General features: G+C 44.3%; 1 protein-coding gene across 1 annotated transcript in view; it reads left to right on the top strand.

Moving 5' to 3' along the window:
• Nucleotides 1–2,536: 2,536 nt before the first annotated feature.
• kif28 (kinesin family member 28) overlaps nt 2,537–17,953 on the top strand; it is a 24,280-nt gene continuing 8,863 nt past the window's right edge. Inside the window, exons 1-19 of the mRNA XM_062522185.1 lie at nt 2,537–2,613; nt 2,776–2,967; nt 3,627–3,830; nt 3,964–3,999; nt 4,249–4,476; nt 5,014–5,168; nt 5,827–5,938; nt 6,319–6,386; nt 6,854–6,996; nt 7,205–7,326; nt 7,688–7,778; nt 8,855–8,915; nt 9,745–9,868; nt 10,546–10,710; nt 11,202–11,303; nt 14,108–14,215; nt 15,723–16,045; nt 17,475–17,490; nt 17,941–17,953. The exon at nt 17,941–17,953 is cut by the window's right edge and continues 109 nt beyond it. Of these exons, the coding sequence (XP_062378169.1) occupies nt 2,560–2,613; nt 2,776–2,967; nt 3,627–3,830; nt 3,964–3,999; nt 4,249–4,476; nt 5,014–5,168; nt 5,827–5,938; nt 6,319–6,386; nt 6,854–6,996; nt 7,205–7,326; nt 7,688–7,778; nt 8,855–8,915; nt 9,745–9,868; nt 10,546–10,710; nt 11,202–11,303; nt 14,108–14,215; nt 15,723–16,045; nt 17,475–17,490; nt 17,941–17,953 (2,317 nt within the window). The 5' untranslated portion in view covers nt 2,537–2,559. The remainder of the gene's footprint in view (nt 2,614–2,775; nt 2,968–3,626; nt 3,831–3,963; nt 4,000–4,248; nt 4,477–5,013; nt 5,169–5,826; nt 5,939–6,318; nt 6,387–6,853; nt 6,997–7,204; nt 7,327–7,687; nt 7,779–8,854; nt 8,916–9,744; nt 9,869–10,545; nt 10,711–11,201; nt 11,304–14,107; nt 14,216–15,722; nt 16,046–17,474; nt 17,491–17,940) is intronic.

The following is a 17,953-nucleotide window of genomic DNA, read 5'->3' as shown; positions in this document are numbered from 1 at the left end:
TTGACAAAGGCAATAACAATATGTTAGTCGTTGTTGCCTGTATTTGTACATGGAAGTGACCTATGCACACGAGCTGGCGTAACTGATGATAACTGTTAATCCAACACCCACGCTGTCTGCCGGTAACAAACCTGTTTTGTACTCGCCAACAACATTGAACGACCGAAGCATCTGATGACGTTATAATTAAAACATTGCCTCGTTGTGTCCTACAATTATGTATCTGTCCTGTAGTCCTTTTGGGTATATGCTGTGTTTATTATGCAGATCCCTGGGATTCATTCCTCTGTCCTAAATGATTCATGCTGTCCCTTTTATCCATGTGTTTCTGGATGGAGAGACAGTGCAGTCAGCATCTTGTGAGCGTGCTTAGTGGGATCCATGCAGGCTTGAGTCTGGCCTGGGGTCATTTTTCCGAACGCGCTCCCCATCTCCTGTCTTCACTGTCCTCTCCACACTGTCCTGTCTAATGACGGAGGCTGAAAAGCCTAAAAATATCACTTAAAAAAAAAGAGATGTTGGTCTTATTTCAGCTGCTAGATTGAATACTCCCTCTCCTACACCTGTGATGTGGTCTTCCAGTGCACTTTCCTCAGCTTTACGTTTTTGAGGGCAGGGTGTATTTGGACAAATATGTGCATCCATCAAAATAAATCCGAACTTCAACATGAGGTCGAGGTCTCTCCCCTTTTATTTTTCCCACAAAGATCACCCAGGAAATGGAAAAGATTAGCCATTTTCCAGATCATGACACTGCCATTTTATAGGGCTTATTATAGATTACAAACACCTACTACGGTACATGTGTGTGTTGTCTGCTGGTGTACACTTTAATTAAAGGATAATCACATGACTCCATCACTCAATGAGGAACCACAACTCTGTTTAACCTTTACAGTAAATCTGTGGTTCCTCATGGCAGGCAGGAGTGCAACTTGGAGCTGTGAGTCTTTTTTTAACCAATATGTAATACTGCCATCTAGTGGATTGATGATACCACACAACATATGTCTGTTTTTAATTTGTCTCAGGAGGGGGTTGAAGAAGCCCTTTCCAAAGCAAGAGCACAGAGTCGTCCCAAATTTAGACTTGCACGCACAGGTCACAAGCTGAGGACAAGCATGGCTGTTTATCTTTAGGGAAACCAGACCCATGGATGTTTGCATCTGGTATGAGGTTGCAGCTGCAGCTAGTTGTGACTGGTTATACTGACGTACTGGTGTTGTGCAGTTGGGGTGAGCTGATAAAGGATGTGTAATACTGCCATCTAGTGGAGTGATGATGCAAAGCAAAACATGTCTGTTTTAGCAGAGAACAAGAAGTTACGTTGAAAAGTCCTACCATGTATTGGTTCACAGGAGAGGATGAAGAAGCCCTTATCACAACGTTTAAATAAATTATAAGCAATTATGGTGTTCATCACCACAGTTTGTAACACATTACAGTAATGGTACATTAGAGAATAGCTTCATACCCTTCCACATCCATCAGCATTGAGTATAAGGTATCACATTATTAGTTGTGATAGTACTGGACTGGTTCTCCCGTAGTATTCTCCCCAGCCTGTGGAGTGGGAAGTGGAGGCTATCCCACTTCAAACCAGGCCCACCGATCGTCTGATAGGTTGAAGGATGATCCAAATGCGTACAGTCATTTGAACTATGTCCACTGATCATGCCTCTTGTGCAGTAGAAATACAGTGAAGACTCCCCAGACTAATCTTAAAAGATAGAGCTTACCTGTAGTCTGGTGATAATTTCTTTGACAAAAAAAGCTCAATTTCTACTACTGTAATGCTCATGTACTAAGTTGCTTGCTAAGTAACCTTAACCATAACCATACATGACAGGATTTGTCCAGTACTCCACATAGCCAGTACATTCCCAGTATACAGGCCATAACAAACATTGACACCTTACTGATATTGCTGATGTCACACTGGATGCACTTATTACACTCATTGATGCACTTATTGTGGCTTTTCCATTTGTTGTTAGAAATCGCTCTGAGAAGCTTAAATGTTTTAACCATGTTGTAAGTCGCTTTGGTTAAAAAGTGCCAGCCAAATGTAATGTAATGTGATGTGATGTGTGATGTAAAAAGTCCCTTTAGCCATGATCTACAGTAAGAGGTAAACTCATTTCGTGGTCTCAGAAATATTCACCAGCCTGGCTACCCAACTTATAGGCTAGTGGTGGATTAGTGATCTTGCATCAGGACCTTGACTCCAATGACCTTTGACAACTAGGAACCATTTCCTTGCCATGGAAGATGTAAAACATTTAAATGAAAATATACACAGATAGCAAAAACAGAGGCCTACAAGTGCTCGAGCGGTCAGTAATTGGACAGTCCGTTCTCCCCGGCTGTGTTTGAAGCTGTTGTATAATTAATGTGCTGAGAGACGCAGTGAAAGTGATCCATGTCTCGGCTGTGGCTACACCTGGGTCTGGTTACCTGCTCCGTCTCCAGTCCTCGGATTTCGGGGCCAGAGGGCATCGCCATGCCCGTCCCTCGTCCCGCTGATAAACACGGCTCAAGCTCAGAAAGGGAGAGGAGATGGCTGGCAAAGACTGCGTGAAAGTGGCAGTACGGGTCAGGCCTTTCAACAAGGTCAGTGTGCCGTCAAACCACATCACCTGTTCGATCCACTAAACCTGGGTGTAACGTATTTGTAGCGTCTTTCTGTTGATGTGCTGTTTAGGTATCAATGCTGATGAAAGCCGATGAATGTTTAGAGAGGAGACCGTTGAGAGTTGTGCCGTTTGTTTCTAGAGGGAGAGAGATGCAGGAAGCCGCTGTGTGGTGTCCATGACGGCGAACACCATCACGATCCAGGACCCCCGTAACCCACAGGTGCGCCGAACCTTCACCTTCGACTACGCGTACTGGTCTCACAGCGGCTTCGTCAGGAACAGGGACGGCCTGTTTGTCGCCGAGGAAGCAGGTGGACGCTATGCAGACCAGGTAATGAAGTGGAAGGGGCTTCTCCGGACATAGGCAGCCATGGTGGTACCCTATGATGAAATGAGAAATGATAGTTCAGCAAGCAATTTTTGTTCAGAAAACATATATTAACTGCCTCTGTTTATTATCCTCATAGCTGAAGACAATTTGCAAAATGAATGTGTAAACTTGGTTAGTAGTTTTAGGAAAATGACAGACTATTACGCTATTTAAAATTATTTGAAAGCATACAGGAATAATGCACACATTTACTATTACTACCCGGCGGCAGTCTGTATCAGGAGATTTTATTTCTATTCACTTTGTGTGTGTGTGTGTGTGTGTGTGTGTGTGTGTGTAGGTGTGTGTGTGTAGGTGTGTGTGGGAAGCACTATTAAAGCATTCAGTCAATCATTCAGACACAGGAGATTGCATGCTACAGTAAACACCGAGGGCTGTGTATGGGAACACTAGTCAACTAGTCCTTGATAAGAGAAAATATCGTCTCAATAGAGATTTCCACTGAGAACAAAGCTTTTACTCTGGGACTGAACTTAACCCATATGGGAACCAGCTCTGATGTATTTCTGCATTTAATCAGATACAAGTACACAAGACTACGGCACACTATGGAACACAGAGAACACACTGAAATCATGGTTTGTTCTCATTACACACAGGGGAGTGTATTCAACGACCTGGGACAGGGCATCCTGGAGAACGCTTTGCAGGGCTACAATGCCACCCTGTTGGCGTACGGACAGACGGGCTCGGGGAAGAGCTACTCCATGGTTGGCTACGGCCCCAATAAAGGCTTGGTGCCCACCTTGTGCGAGAGACTCTTCCAGGCGGTGCAGGCCAACCAGGACAGCTGTCAGTGTCAGGTATCCAACCGCCCCACGAAAGTCAAACGGGCACGGAAATGCTTTCCTGAGAGTTGAAAGTGATTTTTCTTCTTTTTTTTTATAAAAACTGTTTAATTATGATTCTGTTTCCATTACTTCCCTCCATCTCTAGGTGTTTTTCAGCATGCTGGAGATATATAATGAGCAGGTAATCGGCCAACCAACAGTCATTTGACCAACCTGGATGGGCGATCTAGATTATAAGTCTCAACCTTTATGAGGCTAAAGTACAGCGTTAGCATTATGAACTCATACAGCATAACTCTGTGCTGTGCTGTGTGTGTGTGTGTGTGTGTGTGTGTGTGTGTGTGTGTGTGTGTGTGTGCGTGCGTGCATGTGTGCGTGTGTGTGTGTGTGTGTGTGTGTCTGTAACTGATGGAGACTGCCCTGTCCCCAGGTGATTGACCTGCTGTCCCGAGGCAGCCGCTCTCTGGGCGGACTGCGTGTGCGTGAGGACCAGCTGCGGGGGTTCTACGTGGAAGGCCTGCGGCGGGTTCCGTGCGACAGCGCGGCTCGGGTGGAACAGCTGATGGAGCAGGGAACGCGCACCCGCACCACCGCCGCCACCCACATGAACGCCAACAGCAGCCGCTCACACATGCTCATCATCGCACAGCTCAAACAGGTCAGCAGCCAGAGGCTGGGGCTGGGGCTGAGGTTCCTCCTGGTTCTGGGGAGTGGTGCTGGGGTTCCTCGTGGTTCTGGGGAGTGGTGCTGGGGTTCCTCCTGGTGCTGGGGTTCCTCCTGGGTTCCTCCTGGTTCTGGGGAGTGGTGCTGGGGTTTCTCCTGGTGCTGGGGTTCCTCCTGGGTTCCTCCTGGTTCTGGGGAGTGGTGCTGGGGTTTCTCCTGGTGCTGGGGTTCCTCCTGGGTTCCTCCTGGTTCTGGGGAGTGGTGCTGGGGTTTCTCCTGGTTCTGGGGTTCCTCCTGGTGCTCCTCCTGGTTCTGGTCTGGGGCTGGGGCTGGCTTTTTTACTGGTGGTCAAATTCGAAATGCTTTATTGGCATGACAAATTGGTGACTTGTTTTGCCAAAGCAATTGTTTGTGATACAGTAAAAAAAAAACGTGACACGTCACACATACAGATGAATAGATTTTTGGAGTACAGTTGTCGGCTGAATAAAAACATAACTCCTGCATATGTTGTCCCTGCGTTCGCTCCCAGATCTTCTCCAAGGAGAACATCACCAAGCAGTCCAACATTAACCTGGTGGACCTGGCAGGCAGCGAGCGGCAGCGCTGCTCAGGGCTGGAGGCCGACCGGCTGAAGGAGGGCACGGCCATCAACGTCAGCCTCACCACCCTGGGCAACGTCATCAGGTCTCGGACAGTCCCAAGGGACTCTTCATCATCTTCATCATCTTCATCATCATCATCATCATCATCATCTTCTTCTTTATCATTTTGCTCTTTACTGTAGACACTTAGACTCATTTTGCATTAGACACGTTGCTGGCAAAGACTCTGCATTTCATTGTGTCTAGACTTAAAATAAATCCAGAAAGTTAAAAGTGAAATGTTTTATTCAGTGTGAAATACCTGTTCGTCATTGTGCCATATTGTATCAGGTTATTGTGAACACTGGATAAACATTAGCAATATTGATGAGAAATTTGTTTTTCATGTTTTGTGTGTGTTTGGCTGTGATTAGTGTGTTTGGATGGTGTTCCATATGTTTGGGTGTGTTGGTCTGCGTTTGGTATGTTTGGTTGTGTTTGGTTGTGTTTGGCTGTCCTTGACTGTATTGGCTGTGTTTGTGTGTGATTGAGTGTGTTTGAAATGTTTGGTATGTTTAGCTGTGTTTGACTGTGTTGGCTGTGTTTGGTTGTGTTTGGTGTGTTGGCTGTGTTTGGTATGTGCGGTATATGTGGCTGTCTTTTACTTTGTTGGCTGTGTTTGGTTGTGTTTGGTGTGTTGGCTGTGTTTGTGCGGTATATGTGGCTGTCTTTGACTATGTTGGCTGTGTTTGGTGTGCTAGCTCTCTGGCAGATGCTGCCCTGGGGAAGAAGGCGGTGCACATCCCCTACAGAGACTCTGTGCTCACCAAACTCCTGCAGTCTGCTCTGGGGGGCAACAGCCGCACTGTCATGGTAAAACATAATTTACAGCTGAGTCATGGTAAAACTTTACTTACAGCTGAGTCATGGTAAAACATAACTTACAGCTGAGTTTGTGGTTGACACACAGGGCGTGTGTGAGTGGATGGGTGTGTGCATGTGTGTGTGTGTGTGTGTGTGTGTGTGTGTGTGTGTGTGGATGGGTGTGTGGATGTGTGTGTGGTTGAGAGTAATCAGATTTGGGTACTGTGTATTTATAAAATTTGTATTGCCTATTTTAGCTTGTCTTTCATTTTTATTTTAGAACTACCATTGCCATTGTGTCCCAGACACACACACACTTCACACTCGATGTTCCTACATGTATGACCTCTCTTCCATGACCTTCATTGACCTCTCTTGTTCCCTTCTAGATTGCAACTCTGAGTCCCTCGGATATTTGCTATGAGGAGTCTTTGTCTACGCTTCGTTATGCAGAAAGGTGATTCACCCCTTGACGTCCCCCTTCCCTCCCATTAGCCACGTTTGCATGGACAGTTTTTTTGTCCTTAAACTATTCCGATTGATAATGTTGTGCCGTCTGTTTACATTGGGTACATTCTATTCCGATCAGGTGCTTTCAGGCGCTTTAAAATATTTGATCGGAATAGCCGTTGTTGCCGACTTTTCATTGGGAAGATGTAGCAGTCAATCCGAATGACCGTATACATGGGTGCTCATTCAGAATAGGAACGGACTACACCACCTCTTCCATTCCGATTAAAATTCTGATCGGATCAGGAATTTTCATTCCGATTGAGGTGTTTATATGACAATTTATTTTTATTCCTATTGAGCTGTTATTCCGTTTCTAATCGGAATAGAAGTGTCCATGTAAACGGAGCTGAATGTGAAGAGAGAGGCGCTCTGATGTGTGTGTGTGGTCATGGCTTCTGTGTGTGTGCGCAGGGCCAAGCGGATTCAGAACAAGGCCGTGGTCAATGAGAGCCCCACCGAGCGGCTGGTCAAGGAGCTGAAGGCGGAGAACGCCAAACTGGTGCTGCGCCTCAGCCGGCTGGGCCAGGAGGGACGCAAGACAGAGGAGGAGACCAGTAAGACACGCACCCCGTACACACTCACACACACACACACACACATGCACACACACACACACACACATACACATGCGCACACGCAGGCACGCACGCACCATATACACACTGACATATGTGTGTGTGTGTGTGTGTGTGTGTGTGTGTGTGTGTGTGCATGTGTGTGTGTGTGTGTGTGTGTGTGTGTGTGTGTGTGTGTGTGTTCCAGAGGAGCTGCGCAGACTGCTGACTCACAATGAGATGCAGATCAAAGCCATACAGACCTTGTGGGAGCAACACCTCCAGGAGGCGCTCAAGGACTGGGAGATGCAGTACGCCACTATCACACAGGTGTGTGTGTGTGTGTGTGTGTGTGTGTGTGTATCTGAGAGAGAGAGAGAGAGAGAGAGAGTGTGTGTGTGTGTGTGTGTGAGAGAGAGAGAGAGAGAGAAAGAGAGAGTGTGTGTGTTTGTGTGTGTGAGTGAGTGTGTGTGTGTGTGTGTGTGTGTGTGTGTGTGTGTGTGTGTGTGTGTGTGTGTATGTGTGTTTGTTTACATGTGTGTGTGAAAGAGTCTTAAGTTCCAGATGTTCGAACATTCAACGTTCAGGATTTATTGTTACAGTCAAATATATGGTTATAATATATATGCTCATAAATCCCAAAATAACAGCGCACCTCACTCCTCAAATCATCTCTCTCTGGTTTCCATAGGAACGGCGGATGATGCAGATGCACCCCTACATGCTGAACATCAACGAGGACCCACAGCTCTCTGGAGTGGTCAAGCTCTTCATCCAGGAGGGTGAGTCCAAGCGTCTGCTCACAACACTGACCGACATGGAACTGGGTCCGTTTTTGGTCCACGCACTAGCTGTAGCTCGGCTCCAACAGCAAAGTTAGGTTATATCGTCTAAGGAAGGAAGGTGTACTGTAAACCGTTTACGTTTTGGGTTTTGGCCTGCTGCGCCACCTTCCGCCAGTTTACCTATCAGCCAACGCCCACTGGTGACCACATTCGCGTCTTTGGATTTGACGCCCAAGAGATAGAGAAAAAAATTCTAAACTTTGTCAGACGCTGCCAGTGGACTTTGCTCCATCAAAAGTATGGGGTTCAATCCTGATGTCTCTTGAGGCGTGTCAGTGGGCGTTGGCCTTTGCTGTTTAGAGCATTGAATAAACCGTGAAACATTTGATGCTAGTCATTGTGTTCCATCTTAACAATATGCTTTCCATAAGTGACATCATACCACACACTTGACCACATTTTTTATCATACATTGGCGCTGACAAACTTATCGCAATGTAATGTTATACCCCCAATTTGTTTTGCATAAGTGAGTGAACATGGTGTTCTGCAGATGTTAAATAGCAATAGTTAATTACCACAGTAGGTAGCCAAGGCGCCTGAACTGACCACATATACTGTAGATAAATATACAAAGTGCTCTGTCACTGTGCTAATAAAACATGACAACATACTTTTATGACTAATTGTGCTTAGCTCGGTATGTGGGTTGAATCCTCAACCTAGTTGGCAACCCTCTCTGGAAGAAGAGGTGGAGGGGAGTGTACAGTGCTGCATGTTGTGATGATGTTTTGATTTTGGTCTGTAATATTCATTTTAAACGTAAAAGCAAGTGGTCGTTCTGACATACAGTATAGCATGTCTAATTGTCTACACCTGAGAAAGTGTGGATTAAAAAGCCATTACCTTGCCTTCTGAAAAGGCAGTCATTTCTCACCATGTTCTTGTGTGTGCTATGTTCATATTTACTGTTACCTCTAGATTTGAACCCTAATTACGATTCATTCTGCTAAAGCTTTTATGTGACGTTGATGTTTTAAATGTTTCATGTCGTGTTTCCTGTCTTTATGAAGGTGATTGGGATGTGGGCCTGTCAGAGGGCACAGCTAGAGCCATCCCTATCAAAGGCTTAGGGTGAGTGTGCACAACACAACGGCTCACTCTACAGTATGCATCCCTATCAAAGGCTTAGGGTGAGTGTGCACAACACAACGGCTCACTCTACAGTATGCATCCCTATCAAAGGCTTAGGGTGAGTGTGCACAACACAACGGCTCACTCTACAGTATGCATCCCTATTAAAGGCTTAGGGTGAGTGTGCACAACACAACGGCTCACTGTACAGTATGCATCCCTATTAAAGGCTTAGGGTGAGTGTGCACAACACAACGGCTCACTGTACAGTATGCATCCCTATTAAAGGCTTAGGGTGAGTGTGCACAACACAACGGCTCACTGTACAGTATGCATCCCTATTAAAGGCTTAGGGTGAGTGTGCACAACACAACGGCTCACTGTACAGTATGCATCCCTATTAAAGGCTTAGGGTGAGTGTGCACAACACAACGGCTCACTGTACAGTATGCGGCCTCATAGTATGTGGTTTACTGGTTTTTCAAGTCACGTCGAGTCAAGTTTATTTGTATAGCACATTTCAAACCCAGGGATCTGTCAATGTGCGTTACAAGAACAAAGCCATCTTTGCAAAAGTTGCATAATCACTAATGGGTGTTTGCTCTGGGCTGTACTGTAAGTGATGGACACTCATGAGCACCTTTTGCATGACATTATTATCCAGAATAACCGCAGAGATTAATGGTTTATTGTATTTGCACTGTACATTCACTCACTTGTCATGTCTGTTTCTTCTTCTCTTTCTCATACCTTCTGTCTGTCTGTCTGTCTGTCTCTCTCTCTCTCTCTCTCTCTCTCTCTCTCTCTCTCTCTCTTTATCTTCCTCCAGTATTCAAGAGAGACATGCTGTCTTCACCAATGAGGACCGCAGGGTCTCCGTAACCCCTGTGGCAGGGGCAAAGGTCATGGTGAACGGCCTGCCCATCACGTACCGCACTGAGCTGCAGCACCTGGTGTGTGTGTGTGTGTGTGTGTGTGTGTGTGTGTGTGTGTGTGTGTGTGTGTGTATGTGTGTGTATCAATTTAATTTAGTTTCAGGTCAGGTCACTTCAATTCAATTAATAGAGAGCTCCAGGATGGTTGGCCCTTATTTTTAGATTTTTGGACTAAATTTTCATTACGGATGAAAAGCGAACAAAATTGGCTATGGAATGGAAATTGTACAGGGCATGTACAAAACATCAAGTGATGTTATTATGTGGTACAGTTTTGTCATAATGTAATGTAATGTAATGTTATAATGTTATTATGTGATGCGATGCTGTTATGATATTATTAGCTGGTTGTTAAGGCCCGTTCACACCAAGAACGATAACGATAACTATAAACAAATATCGCTCTCGTTGATATGAATGACAACGTTCACACATAAACTATAACGATAACGACATGAAGAACAATATTGTTGTTGATCACTTTCAGAGCGATTTTGAGAACGATAAAAAGCTAACAGCCAATCAGAACCCATAGGCTAATATTCCATCATATTCATTAACATGAGGAGAGACTTTTCTTATCGTTGGCCAGTGTGGACGCTTTTATCGTTATGGTTATAGTTATCGTTCTTGGTGTGAACGGCCCTTTAGTGTTGACTGTTGTTGTTGTTGTTATTGTTGTTGTTGTTGACCAGGACCGGCTGATCCTGGGCTCCAGCAGCACCTACCTGTTCATCGGCTTCCCCTGTGAGCGGGGCGCGGACGACTGGAGTCGCTATGACTACGACTACTTCCAGTCAGAGCTGGCGGCCGCTGAGGGCATCCACATTCCCACATTGTGCGAAGACCAGAGCCAGGGTGTGTGTGTGTGTGTGTGTGTGTGTGTATGTGTATGTGCGTGTGTGTGTGTGTGTGCGTGTGTGTGTGTGTGTGTGTGTGTGTGTGTGTGTGTGTGTGTGTGTGTGTATGTAGGCGAGGCTACCACTTGTGTTTGTGTGTGCTATTTGCTATCGCAATGTTTGTGTATGTGTGTGTACAGTATGTGTATTTGTGGTATTTGCTTGTGATGTCTGTGTGTGTGCGTTTGTGGTATTTGTGGTGTGTGTGTGTGTGTGTGTGTGTGTGTGTGTGCATTGGTGTGTGTTTGTGGTATTTGCTGGTGATGTGCGTGTCTCTGTGTGTGTTTGTTTGTGGTATTTCCTCTTGCGATGTGTGTGTGTGCGTGTGTGTGTGTGTGTGTGTGTGTGTGTGTGTGTTTGTGTGTGTGTGTGTGTGTGCGTGTGTATGTGTCCATCTGACACTGTGGTTAATCAGTAATCCCGCCTCAGCATCAGGAGAGCCCAGTGTGGAGTCCAGCCAGACGGACCCCAGCCTGCTGGCGGTGTTTTACGACTACATCAAACTCATCCCCATGGTGACCGAGGCCAACCAGATGAGCCAGGAGCTCAATAAAGTGAGTGCATAGGGAGGGAGGGACCCGGGAGAGCATGTCATGACTGTGTCTATGGACTGCTTATTAGTCTCCTGCTTTTGAAGGAGTATCTATTCTGTGTGTTTGGACTTCCTATAACATTACATATTACATTACATTTAGCAGACACGTTTTCCATCCAAAGTGACTTACATATATACATATACATATATTACTTACATATAACTATATTACAAGGGATTACATTGTCATTACATTGTCCCCAGAGCAACTTGGGGTTAGATGCCTTGCTCAAGGGCACAACTGTGGAAGCCGGGAATTGAACAGACACCTTACAGGCTACTGCACGCTACAGTAGCTGTACGCCAGCTCCTTAACCACTACACCACCACTGCCCCCTATAACAGCGTGTCCTTACTACATGTGAGCATGTACCGTAACTGTCATGTCTGGGGATTTGTGCCGCATAGGGCTCTGTACAGCCTCAGCATCCACAGGCTCTGTTGTCAGGGCTACGCAGAGCAGGGGAGTTATGTGCTGTCTAATTAGGTCTCTGCCTCTGATAAATGGGGAAGCCCCAGGTCTTGAAAAGGGAGACACATACGTGTTTATTCAGACTAATTATTCCAGCTGTCGCACGTTGGGATGCTGAGATGAGACTCAGTGAGAGCAACACAATATAGCAACACAACAGAGCAACACGATACAGCAACACAATATAGCAACACAATATAGCAACACAATACAGTAACACAATATAGCAACACAATATAGCAACACAATACAGTAACACAATATAGCAACACAATACAGCAACACAATATAGCAACACAATATAGCAACACAATACAGCAACACAATACAGCAACACAATATAGCAACACAATATAGCAACACAATATAGCAACACAATACAGCAACACAATATAGCAACACAATATAGCAACACAATACAGCAACACAATATAGCAACACGATACAGCAACACGATATATAGCAACACAATAGATTAAGTATCTTTGCAACACGATACAGCAACACAATACAGTAACACAATATAGCAACACAATATAGCAACACAATACAGTAACACAATATAGCAACACAATACAGCAACACAATATAGCAACACAATATAGCAACACAATACAGCAACACAATACAGCAACACAATACAGCAACACAATATAGCAACACAATAGAGCAACACAATACACACAATATAGCAACACAATATAGCAACACAACATCAACGTCAACTTCAACTTTATTTTGTCCCCCAATGGGGCAATTCATTTGCAGGAGTGAAGAGCACAACACAACATACAACATAAACCACTCACATAAAGGGACAGATCACACATAAAGGGACAGATCCCATACAACACAATACAGCAACACAATACAGCAACACGATACAGCAACACGATACAGCAACACGATATAGCAACACAATACAGCAACACAATATAGCAACACAACATAGCAACACAATACAGCAACACAATATAGCAACACAATATAGCAACACAATACAGCAACACAATATAGCAACACAACATAGCAACACAATACAGCAACACAATATAGCAACACAATATAGCAACACAATATAGCAACACAATATAGCAACACAATATAGCAACACAATACAGCAACACAATATAGCAACATAATATAGCAACACAATACAGCAACACAATATAGCAACACAATAGAGCAACACAATAGAGTAACACAATATAGTAACACAACATAGCAACACAATACAGCAACACAATATAGCAACACAATATAGCAACACAATACAGTAATACAATATAGCAACATAATATAGCAACACAATACAGCAACACAATATAGCAACACAATATAGCAACACAATAGAGCAACACAATAGAGCAACACAATACACACAATATAGCAACACAATACAGCAACACAATATAGCAACACAATGCAGTAACACAATATAGCAACACGATATAGCGACACGATATAGCAACACAATAGATTAAGTATCTTTGCAATAGAGCAACACAATATAGCAACACAATACAGTAACACAATAGAGCAACACAATGTAGCAACACAATATAGCAACACAATATAGCAACACAAAATAGCAACACAATAGATTAAGTATCTTTGCAATAGAGCAACACAATATAGCAACACAATACAGTAACACACTAGAGCAACACAATATAGCAACACAATACAGCAACACAATAGAGCAACACAACATACTGTAGCAACACAATAGCAACACAATACAGCATCGCAATATAGCGCTAAATAGGTACCCAGTACATGGAAATCTGACAAAAAGAGGAATCCCTACATTTTGTTTAGGGCCATTCACACCAAAAATGATGACGTTACTGAAAGTGGCCACAAAGATATCATTCTTCATGTCATTATTATAATAGTTTATGTGTGAGCATACTAGCTAGAGTGATACTTTAGTTATCGCTCTTGGTGGTAATATGAATGACCTTTACTTTAATTTGGAACTGAGGCCCCAACACACTACTGATCTGCTATTAAAGCATCAGCAAGTACGCGGCCAGACATGAGCACTGTGGCTGAGCCCTCACAGATAAGAGCTCTGCGCTCACTGAAGACTGCACAAAGAGTGTGTGATCTTATCCCTTTCACACTATTAAGCGGAGGCTCAGTACTTCTGATCTTTTGATTTAATACTCGATCCAATATCAGAACTTATGAGCTATATGGGGATTTAATATGCAATGTGTGTGTATGCATTAATTAAATACACGGACGGGTTTCCATGGAAACGGTCTTTTCTTTTCTGTCATCAGGGAGTGGAATTCAAGCTGGAGATTAAAAATCTGGCCATGTCCGACTGTCGGGGTCGTGACCTTGAGAAGGACATCGCTGTACGGGTCACATCCCTGGAGAACAAGCAGGTGAGGTGGATCTCTGTCTCTTAATGACCGTAAATCCTTCAGATAACAGCAGGGTGTATTTTTGGACAGGCACCTCTGCCAAAATCACCAACAGCTGTAGCTGTGTGTGTGTGTGTGTGTGTGTGTGTGTGTGTGTGTGTGTGTGTGTGTGTGTGTGTGTGTGTGTGTGTGTGTGTGTGTGTGTGTGTGTGTGTGTGTGTGTGTGTGTGTGTGTGTGTGTGTGTGTGTGTGTGTGTGTGTGTGTGTATGTGTGTGTGTTTGTAGCAACCAGGCCACATACATGTCAGACAGTAGTTGAGTCATATCTCAGAACCAAACCTGAAAAACAGCACATGTTTATGGGAAGAGTGGGCTGATCAAAATTAAATCACAATTATGTCTTTGAAACCATTTGGGGGATAACAGAGTAACGTAATTATGCTTTAATGCAATCTTACGCTTGGTTCTCAGTGAGCCTGCGGACTCTCTTTGGTGAACGTTACCGGCAGGCAGCTTCACTCTGAGGACGCAGTGTCTGTCATCAACTCCCCTTTACCATATTCAGCTGATCTGGGGTGCGTTTCCCTACACCATAGTTTAGCTACCTAACCTGTTAGCAACTTAGGGGCTCCTCACACCAAACAACTTTGGCAAGATTTGGGAAAAGATTCTTGAAAGATTGTAGTCTTTTGAGTAAAGCTTGAATGGGGGGGCATTAGTTAAAAGACTCCAATCTGTCAAGAGTATTTCCCAAATTTTGTCAAAGTTGTTTGGTGTAAGGAGGCCCTTAGTCGGTTGGCAATGGGAAATTGCATTTGCAACCAACAAAGTTGATAACTAGACGCACCCCAGGAGGGGTACCCAGCAGCAGAATGGAATTACAATCACTGAATCATTCAACCCCTTTGGGGGGTGTCTATTGTAGAGCCTAGCTAGTGTGCTGCTCACGACTGCACCAGATTATTATGGTCAGAATGATCAAGTCAGTGTTGAAGTTCATGGTAGATGGTGACACAGTAGATGGCGACACATTTTTGGGTAGCCTATGTGCAAAAGAAATGTACTTAAACACCCTCAAATCAGTGACCTCATGCTCATATGTTGATGCAGAGGCTACAGCTCTGTAGAATATGAGACCAAAGATTGATGGTCTTCTCTGTGCATATCTTGTTAGGTTAGGTTAGGTTAGGTTTCTTTATTAGTCTCCACCAGGGAGAAATTTGTCTCGGAAACAGGGAGGTTGCAGCATTGCACAAAGGACAAAGAAGACAGCACCAGTAACAAAACAGATACATAACTGAGAAATAAAAAAAAGGATAGGTAGAGATAGGTTCTGTCCACCCGTCTATACTTTGTACATCACATTGCACTTTTTTTGCACTTTTTTGCACTTCTGGTTAGACGCGAACAAGCATTTCGTTGTCTTTGTATTTGTACTCTGCACAATGACAATAAAGTTTAACCTATAATCTAATCTAATCTAATCTGATCATTGTGTATCACCGTCCTCTATCTCTGCATGCTATAGGTGTGGATGTGGTCGAAGGCCAAGTTCATCAACCGTAAGTTCCTGATGGAGGAGGTGTACCACCAGCAGAAGCAGCAGCTGCAGCAGGTGGAGAGCGCGTCAGGGGAGGGTCAGGGGTCGGGGTCCAAGCGCTCGGTGCTGGCCCGGGACCGCGACCCCTTCTGGGACCCGCTGGAGCCGCTGCACCTGGGCAGTGCTCACCTGTGGCTGCAGTCGCTGGCCTTCCGCATCCCGCTGGAGGAGCAGGTGGAGGTGCTGGGGCCTGAGGGTACCGAGGAGGCCATCCTGCAGGCGCAGCTGCTGCCCTGCAGCCCCATGGGATTGTGGGTAACACTGAAGGGTACTCTGGTGTAGATCGGGCAGAATGGCATTATGGGTAACATGTTTGGGTATACTGGTGTTGATCAGGCAGCATGGGATTGTGGGTAACAGTCTAGTTTAGCGCCATCTCCTTTGTAAGTGTTTTTTGATGTTTTCAAGAAATGTAAAAAAAAACATTTGAATAATTATTTGGTTGAGAGTAGAAGGGCTACTTAACTACTACGTTAGTGTGAGTCCATTTGGGTGAGTGGATCTCCTAAATCAGTGTTTCTCAAACTATGGGCCGCGGACCGGTACCGGGCCGAGAGAAGATTACCATCGGGCCGCCGGCCGACCCTCTCTGCCGCCTTCAAGACGCACCATGCGGCCGCGGCCGCACCCGTTCTTCTCGGTCATATTGGTGCGAGATATTTTCACACAGAAATAACAGGCATATCATATGAAACAGCATAACCTGACCTTTCTAATGACGCTAGCCACTAGTTTCTACGACGAACGGTTCGCAAGATAATTAGCGTTGAAAATTACATACAAAAATAAAATGTCACACTCAGTTCTGCGTCATACAGATTCTTCTCTGTGAAATATCTCATGATTTCGGAACTGCCCTATGGCAAACTGCATATCAAAATAAACAGGAGATCCTACTGATTCCAATGGCATATAGAATGTATCTGTAAATTAGCGGTAATCACGAGAAATCCCTTTTTGAAATCACATTAAATTTCTGCCTTTTTTCATACCTCCCCATTTCCCCCACTTCAAAATAATGTATTTTTCATAACAGAAGTTTTCAGACCCCTGTTTATGATATGGCAGATGCTTGATATGCCATTTCAGGACCCAACGTGGCAATAGATTGAAATGTTATACGTAGGCCTACTAATAATAATAGCCTAATAATAATGATAAATTATCTATCTATCTATCAGGCTTGTGCAAAATTCAGAATTGAATTGAGAATGACGCCTAAATTCCAATTCAATTCTAGGGTTTGGATTTAATTGAATTGAGGTCAAAAACAGGATGTAGAATTACAATTCAAATTTGAATTAAAGAAGAATTGAAATTCAAAGAAATTCATATACATAATTTAAGGGTAGTGTTGAACAATTAAGTTTCACAAAATGTCAGATATGATCGCAACAAACACACAATTTATTGAAAACAGTAATCAATTACATTTCCAAAGTAACCTTCCCAAAACTGAATGCAGATTCAACACATTCTTCCTGTTATGTGACTGTGGAATTGTCTTGAATTGCCATGAATTGAATTCCACTTCCTGTCATTCCAATTCAAGTTAAAATTCAACTTCCTGTGGGGTGGGGCCAATTCAATTCAAATTCCAATTCATGAATTGAATTCTAAAATTCGGAATTGTGCACAAGCCTGCTATCTAAAGGCGTACATGGTGGCGGGCGGTGGAAGTTGGGGGCATGGGCGGGTGTTCAGAGGGTGTGCAGACGCCTATGCAGGGCCTTGGAACACCAAGGCCTAACATCACAGGGGCCCAGAGCAAAGAAGTTTGAGAAACCCTGTCCTAAATCACTTGAAGACATGCTGGTATACATGGCCATGATTGAAGAGGTCAATCTGTTTGTGCACTCTGCATGTGGTACAGTCTACCCTGATGTACTGGGTCACTGCAGAGTCTCTGTAAGTGACTGTAATGTAATAAAATCAATGTTAATACAAACCTTCTGATCAAACAAGATGCTGACCATTTGCCCCACTCTCTCTTACTCTCGTGTGTGTGTGTGTGTGTGTGTGTGTGTGTGTGTGTGTGTGTGTGTGTGTGTGTGTGTGTGTGTGTGTGTGTGTGTGTGTGTGTGTGTGTGTGTGTGTGTGTGTGTGTGAGTGTGTGAGTGTGTGTTTGTTTAGACCTCTAGAAGAGGAGGACATCCTGA

The sequence above is a fragment of the Sardina pilchardus genome, chromosome 20 (genome assembly GCF_963854185.1).
Source record: "Sardina pilchardus chromosome 20, fSarPil1.1, whole genome shotgun sequence".
NCBI classification, from domain to species: Eukaryota; Metazoa; Chordata; class Actinopteri; order Clupeiformes; family Clupeidae; genus Sardina; species Sardina pilchardus.
Note: the sequence above shows the minus strand (reverse complement) of the source record. Positions and strands in the feature narration are given on the sequence as shown.